Raw genomic sequence first — 11,068 nt, 5'->3', positions numbered from 1 at the left:
AATTCTCGAAGGCCCTTTTGAAGAGTTGGAGCTCCTCAGAGGATACAGCTGAACTGGATTTACCTTTCTGACAAGTCAGTGCTGTCATTAACACTTATGTGTCCTCCCCAGAGATGGATTTTGCATACATGAACTTGGCTTTCAGCAAACTCCATGTGTTAGAGTTGAACTGAGCTGATCCACAGCCCTCCTGCAACCACAGTGCTTTTCAGCCTGGCCTCTGTGAGCACACACTGTGATATGATTTACCTGATCAGATTTTGGCTCAGGAAAATTCTTTCTTTTTGAACCATCATGAAAAGTAAAATATGATTGTATTTAATTTGACCTTGACTGAAAGTTTGTGTCCTCCACAAAATTAGTATGTTGGAATCTTAACCACTAGAGTACACTATTGGAAGGTGGGAACTTAGTCTTGAAGGTAGAGCCTTTGTGAATGGTATTTGTGCCTTTTGAAAGCTTCCTCCTCTTGTTCCTACCACATGATGCAATGAGAAAGTGACTTTCTGCAACCCAGAATGGATGACTCCCTCATCTGACCCAGCTATACTGTCACCCCACACTTCCAGCTTCCAGAAATCTAAAAAAAAAAAAAAGGTTTATTGTTTATAAGCCTGTCAGATTGTTGTAATTTTTTTATAGAATCCAGAAATTAATACATAGTTTAAAATTTTGAATATTTTTAAATGGCTTTGCCCCCTCCCACATATTGTATGTTTATTTGTACTAAGAGCTACATTTTATCCTCTTTTATTTCATTGGCTTAAACCAAATACAGGTATTTAAAGAAGAATTCAATTCAACAGAGTTCTTTACATATTTTTCATTTTACTCTTTGATTATGTTTTATGGCTAGAGGTAGGAAGGGAAATTGATGTTTTTATTAAGCATATGAGTATTTCTTTAAAATATTTTGAGTGATGAAGAATTGAGCCTTGATGATCAGACAGGACCCATTCACGTGCTGTCTTATTTACTTATTGCAAATATTTCTATTAAGAAAATCGATTTGATTCATTATTTAGAGTCATGTCTTCTCTTTCAGGGAGGACATCTCAAAGGCTTTCCATAGATCATCTGCAAATAATTTATTCAAGGTTACAAAGATAATTTATGACACGGACAGAACTAGAATTCAAAACCTATTCCCAACACAAGTTGCTTACAAATTACTACCAAGCATGATATGTGTCATTTTCTTTCTACAAATTAGAGAATGGTAAATATCTAAGTTATGGCAGATAGCCTTGTGGAAGGCCCTAGTGACCAGGGACTTTACAAAGTGGTTTAAACAAAATAATTTGATCTTCAGAATCTATTAAGTTTGATCTAGTTTGGTTTCCCAATTTACATTTGAAAATCTAAGGATTTAAGTGGTTTATTTATTTCATGTCACAAAATTAGGGAACAGAATTCTTTGGAATTTGAGCCTGTTTTATCTTTCCCTAATGTCCATGCATTTCTCCTTCAGATCTGGGGTTTGGAGACTCATTTCCTGAAACTCTCAAGTCTCTCTATCTCTTTAGCTGACTCAAAATAATATTTCTTACCTACTCCTTCATTAAATAACTCTAACAAGGGTCATTAGTGTTTGAGGATTGCTAAAGTCAGTGGCATTTATCTATCCTCACCTGACTTAATTTCTTAGCATTTAATGACACTCGACTTTCTCCTGATGAAGCAGTTTCTTCTCTGGTCTCCAGATTAATTGCTTTTTTTTTTTTTCTCATTCCTCAATGAACATGTATAAGTCCCTTTGTCTGGCTTATCCTCCTCTAGCAAATCATATATCCTGGCTCTATTTTCTAGATGTATTTGTACCCTACATGATCTCAACATGTCTTTCTCTCTCTCTCCTTCATAGTCACATAGGCAGATATATATTTCTATACCTATCCATACACATTTTTGCCATGTGTCTCTACAGATGAGACCTCTTCTCAGCTTCAGACATATTCTGAGCTGCCTGTCCAATATCTATACTTGACACCTAATTGGAATCTCAAATTTAAGAGAATCTCAAAATCAAATGATCCATTGTTCTAAATTCAGAGCTACCAGTCCCCAAAGCAAAACAAAAACTTTGCTCATATTCATTCATTGCATAAGCCGAATGTTTAATCTCTGATTCTTTCTTCTAACATTCCCTTTCAGTTCATCAGCAAGCCCTGTTGGTTCTTTTCTGGTGCCATCTACCATTGTACTCTCAGCTACTATCTGCTTAGTCTAAGCTACTGTGGCTTCTCTCAGGTTTCTGAAAGGGCCTCTATTGGTTTGCACATTTTTCTCCTTCCCATTCCACCCTCGTCCTTTCTCCATTGAGTTGTTAGATGGATTTTTGGGCGTGTACACCTGATATTGTCAATACCTTGTTCAAAAACTCCTTTCAGTTTCTAGTTTCTGTATGTTAACTAATTATCCCATGTACAGAAGTCTTAAGAAGCACCACCCAAAGTAGGTTGTTTTTCATAGCCTTTGGTTTAGAATTTCAAACACAGAATCATAACAAGAAGATACCAGCAACGTAACATAAGAAAATGCATCTGCTGTGAGGGGACACAAATGAGGCTTTAGCAGAGGCTTCGAGTTCCCTGTGGAATCCTGAAACCAGAATGGTTCCAGAACCCTGAACCTGACTTTTTACCAAATCAATGAGCTTGCTTTTGAACACTTTTGAGCCAGAGATGCAATCTAGGATAATTCAGTTGAGCAATGAGAGGACCCAGGACAGCACTTTTAGCTATGTAGAAATCAATAAAGCCAGGGAGTAGTTGTTTCATGTTTCTCCGGCAACCCCAAAGGTCATGTTGACGGGAAGTTAATGGTCCAAGGAATAAGAAGCTAATGATGGTCTAAGAAATGGGAGCTCAGGGATTAATTGCTTGACTCTTCATTAACCAAGAACAACACAGCAAGACACATTTGTCTTCCACACAAAATCATACAAAATTCTCTCTTTATTAAATATACATTATTTACAGTTTAAGTCTTTCTTCTGTACAACAATAACCATAGAAAACAAATAAATCTAAGGCTAACTTTTATTTTCCCCATACAGTGTATTAAGACATGTTACGTGGTCTACAAAACTGACTTGGAATGAGGCAACATCACTTGGGATTCTGTTATAGAAACAAAAATAAGAAGATCCAAAGGAAAGGAGAGTCTCCAGCAGATCCACAAAGGATATGACCTGTTTTGTGCTTTTACCATCACAAATAATCTGATATAGACATATCAGATATATATATATATATATATATATATATATATATATATATCAGATTATTTATGTCTTTTTTCACTTTAGTATTTACTTGTTAAAGGTAATTTCCCCTGCTCTTTCATTCTTCATATAAAGAGGGCCTGAACATGTCAGAGGAGGACTAATTTCCCATTTGAAATGGGAACTGTAATGTTCTACCTTAGGGATTGGGAAATTACATTTCATGAACCGAATCTGAATTGTTGCCTGATTTTATTAATAAAGTTTTATTGGAAAATGGCCATGAATATCCATTTACAAATGGCCACCTTTTGACAAAAAGAAGTGTCTGCTCAAGACAACACAGGATATCAAGAGGCCTGTCAACTGCCAGATTCAGGAAAAATTTCATGGTCTTGGTCCTCACCAAATACAAAATCCCTCTTACAATGTAACTATGCTACTTTAAGCAACATTTGGTATTTTTTGCAAGAGTTTTTAAGGCAGGACAATGTTACTCTGGTTGATTCTGCCATTCAACGTGAAGAGACTATGCTAACATTTCATGAAAAACCTTTGGGATTGGAGTTGACTATAATGAAAAAGTATGAATAGGCAGATGCCTATTAATATTATCCTGTAAAGTTGCATGTGAATTCGTTACCTGTGGGGAGACTTTTCAAAGAGTCTGAAAAGTAATGCAATGCATCTTCTGCATACCCAGTGCCTTTTTTCATGTTATCTGATGCTACTGTTTGCATTTGAGGCATGGGAGAATATGATGCTAATGACATAAGACCAAGCTGTCACCACTAACACAGTTAGCTTCACCTTTGGTCTTGACTTAGGGCTAGTCCCCTAAATTTACCCTGCTCTTCTGTAAAGCATTTCCCTGTGTCACTGGGGAGAATTGAGAGAAACAGTGTTAAATGAAATATATTGACAGTGATTAGTATTGGGAGATAGTGTTAGATGGTGACTCCAGTGTGCACTGTCAGGGCTGGAGACTATTTTAGCTTCTTACCATATGACATGTCTATGGACGGCAGGACCAGGGAAGGAGGAAGAAAGAACACGAGACACACTAAAGGATCTCAGGACTTCCGCTGATGAAGGCTCTATTTAGGACAGTGGACTTGACCTAGGGTGTTTTTTTATTAGTTCGTTTTCCTTAAAGCTTTATCTGGGTGCTTAACTTGGGCAGGTTAAGTAGCTGTGGTGATAGTTCTAAAGCACCCTGGGCAAATCTCAATGAAATAAAATCTTAGAAAATAATGTAGACACAGTACTGGTGGGAAGGGTCAAAAAAATTTCATGCAAAGGTAAGTAGAGAATTCATCATGCAAAGCCTGTGATATTGCCTCTTCCCTAATGTGTAAGACAAGGATCCAAATGCACTAAAGAGATGCCTGAGTTAGGAGCTAGAAAGTGGAGGAACTGTCACTGATTCTTGATAGAAGCAATGACATTCCTCACCTCCAAAAGCCACCAACCCCTGCCACAAATCCCTTCTTCCTTCTTGATACATCCCCAGCAGGCTTGGTCAAAACACCAAAACTAACATTTGCCCTACACTTTGTAGCTCATATCTGCTCAGCCACTTTGTAGACTATAAACATTACCAAAAAAATGGACAACTAATTTACGAATACAGTATTTCACTAGAAAATGTGCTTTCCTGTTCTTCCACAGAGTACCTTAGTGCAAAACAAGAGGAAAAAAAATCACTCAAAAATAGTAAAACAGTTAATTATTAAAAACTTACATGAAGGATTAAAATAATTGTCAACACAAAGTGGGAATGTTTCTGTCGCTATCAAGCAGATATGTATGTAAAATTTCCTGGAGAATACTTAAGTAACAGCCCTATTTTTTACAGTGTGTTTGTGTTTGTGTGTGTGTGTGTGTGTGTGTGTGTGTGTGTGTGTTGCACTTTTCCCCCTTTAGGTGGTTCAATTATTTGGAATTAATGAACAGAGTTGAGAACTAGGGACAACCAAAATCTGCAAACTAGATATCTCAAAAAGAAAGAGTATGGGCGAGGGTGCAGTGCACAGGGTAGGAAAGATCCAAAAATAGTGTATGAAAGTAATTCTATTACACTCTATGTCTTTTAAAGATAACATTTTCAAACCGCATAAGAGACATGAAATAGCACTCAGTTATCCTCCAAGTATTCCAACAGTTTTGAATTTGTTACATCACATTCCATTAACCTCCTGTGCCATGTTCAGGAACAACGAAGCCTATTTATTTATTTAGTCTACACTTGACCTGTAGGACAATTGAGGACTACAAGTACATCCAGGCCTTTAGCTTAAAGAGGAATGAATGACGGAACTATACAGATGTCTCAAAAGCTTCTTGTCAGGATGGTGTTGTAGCAAGAGTTTGATGGATTGTACCTGTAGAGGAATCCAAAGGAAGCCAGGGAAGGTGGAAGACATAGTATAAAGATTTTTTTCTAGAAAAAAATACAATTTGCCTGATTCCTGTATTCCTAGATAAATTGGAGAAATTGTTTTGATAGTAACTTTTAGGTGTGGTGCCTCTAAATGAATTAATGTGGTACACAGAGATGGCATACATGATCTTTGGGATTGGAAAAAATTTACCCAGGGCACAAAAGGAAGTCAATTATTTACTCAAGGATAGACTTCATCTACCTCTTGTAGATGTTCCTAAATAGAGTCCAAAGTTTATTTAAGAGAGGAGAATCTTAGAATGTGATAGAGGATCACAAAGCTAACTTCAGAATTATCTAGAATAGCAATGGTATGGAATGGCTTAAATGAATGGAAGTGAAAGACCTAAAAAAGGAGAAGGAGAGGAGCTGAAGTGGAGAGCACTCTTTTCTATCCCAAGTAGTCCCAAATTTCCTCTTAGGTCTAATTCATGGGAAAGAAAGGAGTCGTCTAATATACCTCAACTAGAACTGAAGCAAGAATGCAGAGAATTCTGCTGTCTCAAAAGTATGTCAGAGATAAGAATCATTTATTCTTGCTCTCTCAAAAGACGTGATCAATTTGTTTCCATAGAAATATATTTGTGTAAATAGATATTTACTTTGAGAGTAAGAAACTGGGAAGTCTATTGCAGATGAAAGTAATAATTGAGAAACAAAATTAAATTTGCCAGATTCTTGAAGTCTCTCGCAAGTGCTTTACAAAAATAATTGCACAGAGTCTTTGCCCTGTGTTCAGAGCACTTTATGTATACCCCTATTAAAACAATATGTGCCACCCCAGCTAAACTCCCCAAGGAGAAGAGCAAGGTATAATTTATGTCTGTATACGTAATGCCCAGCACAACAATCCTTGGAGTAGAGGGCATCCATTGTATACTTCTTGAATGAAATAGAAAGAAGAGAACAACTTTTTTTTTTTCAGTTTGCTCCTGTTACACCGGGCACATTTCTGACAAAAGAAAGAAATCAGGTTAGTACCACTTCCGTTATTACTAAAGAGAAAAAAAGATCATTTTAAAACATCAGCTGCAGGATTCTTAAAATAAATCACCCTTGTGTTTTGGAGAGTGAATAGAAGAGGCTAAGCTATTCATAAAAATATACATAGAGAAACACACAATGTCTATTTCTTTAGATGGATTCTCTTAGAAACCGTGAGAAACTTGCCCTCTACGCATAGTGAATGATATAGTCAGTCTTTTTTGGTAAGCAAATGTACTGTTGCTTAAATAAATAAATATGTTTGGTGGAAATAATATCAATGGAACAGCCCCCTTAGAATGTGAAATTGCACAGGTATTTTTGGTTTTAGTGTAAAGTAACTATATTCCATGAAATATTTCTATAAACAGCAGCTACCAAAGACTGAGTGTGGAACCAGAGGAGGCTATGGAGGTCTCGTAGCCACATGGTGCTGTCAGGAAATGAATATGGCAGTGGAACAGGGGTGGGAGGTAAAGAAGGATTAGAATGCAAAGTCTAGTTTTAGATTATAGTTGCCTGAAGATTGAAATACTCACAAAATTACATAATTACAGATAATGAAACAGATCGTGGTTCCAGAAAAGACAGAGAGGTACAGTTAGCATTTATTCCTAATTGTGAAGTGTGTTTTTGTTTAGAAAAGTGTGTTTTCGGACACATCCAGTGAAAGTCATAGTGTTTTCTGGGGTTGTGAAGAAATCCAGTCTTGTATAATAATTCTGATTCGGCACTGAGACTATTTATAGCAGTGTTGTGCAGACTGTACTTTCTGGGTATCCATCTGCCTTTTGGCCTGGGTATCCAGAGCTCTTCTATACACAGTCCATACGTGGGGGCGGGGGCCAGTAATTTGTGGTGTCCACGTGGCCAGGACAGAGCTTCACAAATTCTCCAACCTATACAACTATCTACAAGCATATATAAGTCCATGAAAAGTTCAGATAGGATGAGTTGACCTTTACTAGTCCTCCACGTCGGCAAAATATGGGACATGCTTCTCAGAGATTTGAATAAGGGAGAGTTTCAGCATTATTGCTTATACTTTCCTTTTCCTTTCCATTTTTCTTTTGGAGATGCTTCGGGCTAAACTCACTGCACTTTGTGGTGACTTTTATTTCAGGTGACAAAGGAATATGTAGCCAAGCAAAAGCCTGATTTATACAACCTTTTTATAGAAATAAAAAATTCAAAAGTGAGAACTGGAGAAAGAGGAAGAAAGGGCGGCGGAATGCAGTATTTAAAGATCTATCCTTTTATTCGGTTATCATTCGTCTTATTAAAGCTAATTTTTAAAAAACATATATTCTTGTTTAAAATCACTGTAAAATAAATTTACTAGGAAAATGATGATTATATATTAACTAATGAGATGACTAAAAATCCAAAGAAAATTGTAAGGAAAGACTGTATGTAGAACAATGTCTTAAAGTCGAGACATGATTATAAACTCAACCCTCCTTCATAAGCTTTGAAACTGGAAGAAAAGCTGGGGGATTGGTATGGAATGAAGCTAATCACGTGCTCCTTGTGTGCTTCCTAACACAAGAGGAGTGCTAAGGAATGAGAGGCAAAGGACATCAGAACAAGATGGACCGTCTGCTGTCAAGGCTGGCCAAAGCTAAGGTGGTAATTGTTTTGCAAATCAAATTCACCTAAAAAGAATCAGTAAGTATTTTCTTCAACTCTGAATCATTCTACTGGCATTGCTAGGACCCTGGAGCATTGATATCCTTTATCCCTTATCTTTCTCCAAGGTAGTCCAGGGGCAAAGAGTTAGGCATATTGCTACAGCAAAATCATCAGAATTCTTACTATCAAAACCCAGAGATAGTCTCAGGATGACTTCCCAAAGGGATGAATTCCATACTTTGTCACTAAAAGGGGCAAAAAGCCTGAAATTTGTTGCTGCCTCATCTGGGAATATACGTCTGCAGAAAAATATGTGTAAGTGGAGGCTTTTTCAATGTATAGAATGCAGCAGATTTCAAAATGGGGTGTGCTACAGAACCTAAGGGATCTTCTGAAATCAATCACTGGGTCAGCTTGAGGTGACTACAATGCCACATGGGTCAGTATGTCCGAAACCTCCTAGAAACAGTTCAGTGGACAGAGATGGATTCATTATAACTGTTCCAAAATGTAAAACCTGCAAACTGACTTTCAGTTTCTCCACCAGGTCTTTCATGAGTAGATGGAAAGGAAGAATTCTGCCTAATGTTTCAGTTCTTTCATGCAGTTTTTTCCATATATATATTTATTTAAAGCTGAGTTAAGATGGTTTAAGCTTTTTCATGGAACCAGGTACTATTTTAGACTTTTGTTTGAATTTCTTTATGCTGCAGCAAATTACATATATATGTGTGTAGATATATATTTTTTACCTCAATATAATAATCCCAGGAATAACCTAGCTAACATGTCTTACAAAATTGGAGGATATCATTTTTTGAAGTTATGGAACATCTACTTCCTAGCAACTTTCTTTTTACCTCCTAATTTCAAGCGACTATTTCCATGCTTCCTCTAGGTTTATGCTATTGTGTGCTGTTTCTAAAGTTTTGGCCCCAGGAGACAGCGATAAGAAAGGAGCAAAGTAATTGCTCACTACTATCAGCAATTCTATTTGAAAATACTCAGGGGATAAGAGTCATAGCCAAAAAGGGCGATGAGTTAGGGCAAGGGGCCTAGGGAAATTAAATTAACGCAAGTTGTTCTTGTTCCTTGTAAAATGCCACCGATGCAAACCAGGCCTGAAGGATCTCTCTGCCCTGGCTTCCCTGGTAGAGATGAACTGGGAATGGGAGAGGATGTCAAGGATGACCATTAGATGCCTAAGTCACAGAGCTCAAGTTCAAGGTAAGCCTGCCAGAATACGAGTCTGCAAAACTAAAAAGTGCATTTTAGAAAGTGGAACACAAAGCTGATTGTGTGTGTGTGTGTGCACATGTGTCTCTTCCTTGTCTAGAACAGTAAAGTCAGTGTCTTGAGTGGTCATTTTCACCACGATACAGGTGTCAGACAGGAAGGCAGTAGCTGTAGCTGCCTAGTCTCCTGAGCTGGGTCAAAGGGATTGATGTTGTGGTAGATGCAGGTTATGTTCCAAAAAAGGAATGGCAAACATTTAAGAGAGAAGGACCAAAATTAAAAGACAAAAGAGAGAAGAGAAGGAGAAAAAATTAACAAGTAACCACAGACATGAGTATCAGGTGACCCTGTAGTTTTTTCAGATGAAATATTCCCGTTTACACTCGCTGACTGTGTTTTGCAAGTCAATATCATTTCTGAAGGAACTGTCCAAATTCTCTGGATATTCCTTCTCCTTCATCTGGTTAGTGCGATGTGAGTGCTTATGCTGGTAAAGGAGGCGGGTCATGATGCCGATGATGCAGAAGGTGATGAATATCACCACTGCTATTACTCCTGTGGGGAAAGGAAGATGGAAAGAAGAAGAAAATTACCACAGATCATCTGGTCCAGAGACGATTCAACATAGACAGGGATGCACTTCAGAGAAAACAACACAAAACAAATACACAAACCAAACTCTACCAAAAGCCCAGAAATAAAGACCTGCTACATGACTTTAGTCTTCAATTACTATAAAACCACCTTCTTCCACACTAGGGAGGGAGAAAGTCAGTTTAAGTCACAGAAAGTTTTATTTCATGGTCTAAGAATGCTACCTTATAAAGATAGAATGAGAATAGCAAAGGATTTCTTCATATATTTTTTTCAAGATCTGCTTAAATAATGTGTCCAAATCATTTGTAATTAGCATATTTCATTGTCACCCGTACCTAAGGCTTCTAGAATTACTTGAACATCCTAGAAAACAATGCTTAAATATCTTACATCCTGACACATGCTGATATATTTTTGTTTTATGTTATGTTTGTTTGATAAAACTTTCATTAATAATAAATACTTACTAATGACTTAGGGCATTTCTACACTGATGGTCACTCTGCTAACTCAGACAAGGAACATAGCTGTTCCTGTAAAATTTATAGTTAACTGAGATGGTAAACTTCAGCCCAGTTCTGTTAATTCCACCTTTCCTTTGATTGTATGTAATAGTTCTGGATCTATTTTGCAAGTTGTCCTCATTGACCTTAATATCTTTTACCTACCTTTGCTAGAAAATTTTCTGGGACTTAAAAGACAGTCCAAATAAAACTGGTGAAATGTTGGTGGGAGAATATGTCTCTACACAAGTACAGGTTTTATACCATTGAAACCATTCAAAATACTATTGATAATCAAAGATATTCCATTATTAATAATTTTATATTCTGGTTAAATTTTTTCTAAGTAGCATAAATGTTGATAAAAAATGTTTACATTAGAAATTTGCTGTTGGGGGCTGAGGATGTGGCTCAAGCGGTAGAGTGCTCTCCTGGCATGCATGTGGC

The 11,068-nt window shown here is 37.1% G+C and overlaps 1 protein-coding gene across 2 annotated transcripts in view; it reads right to left on the bottom strand.

Annotated features, from left to right (window-relative positions):
- Window positions 1–2,939: 2,939 nt before the first annotated feature.
- The window catches only part of Cntnap5 (contactin associated protein family member 5), a 790,097-nt gene continuing 781,968 nt past the window's right edge, over window positions 2,940–11,068 (bottom strand). For both annotated transcript variants that reach the window (XM_021721849.3, XM_078017259.1), the window contains one exon: window positions 2,940–10,076. In XM_021721849.3, coding sequence (XP_021577524.2) covers window positions 9,880–10,076 — 197 coding nt within the window. In that variant the 3' untranslated portion in view covers window positions 2,940–9,879. The remainder of the gene's footprint in view (window positions 10,077–11,068) is intronic.

Source organism: Ictidomys tridecemlineatus, chromosome 7, assembly GCF_052094955.1.
Source record: "Ictidomys tridecemlineatus isolate mIctTri1 chromosome 7, mIctTri1.hap1, whole genome shotgun sequence".
NCBI lineage: Eukaryota > Metazoa > Chordata > Mammalia > Rodentia > Sciuridae > Ictidomys > Ictidomys tridecemlineatus.
The sequence above is the reverse complement of the archived record's forward strand: the minus strand, read 5'-3'. Positions and strand labels throughout refer to the sequence as shown.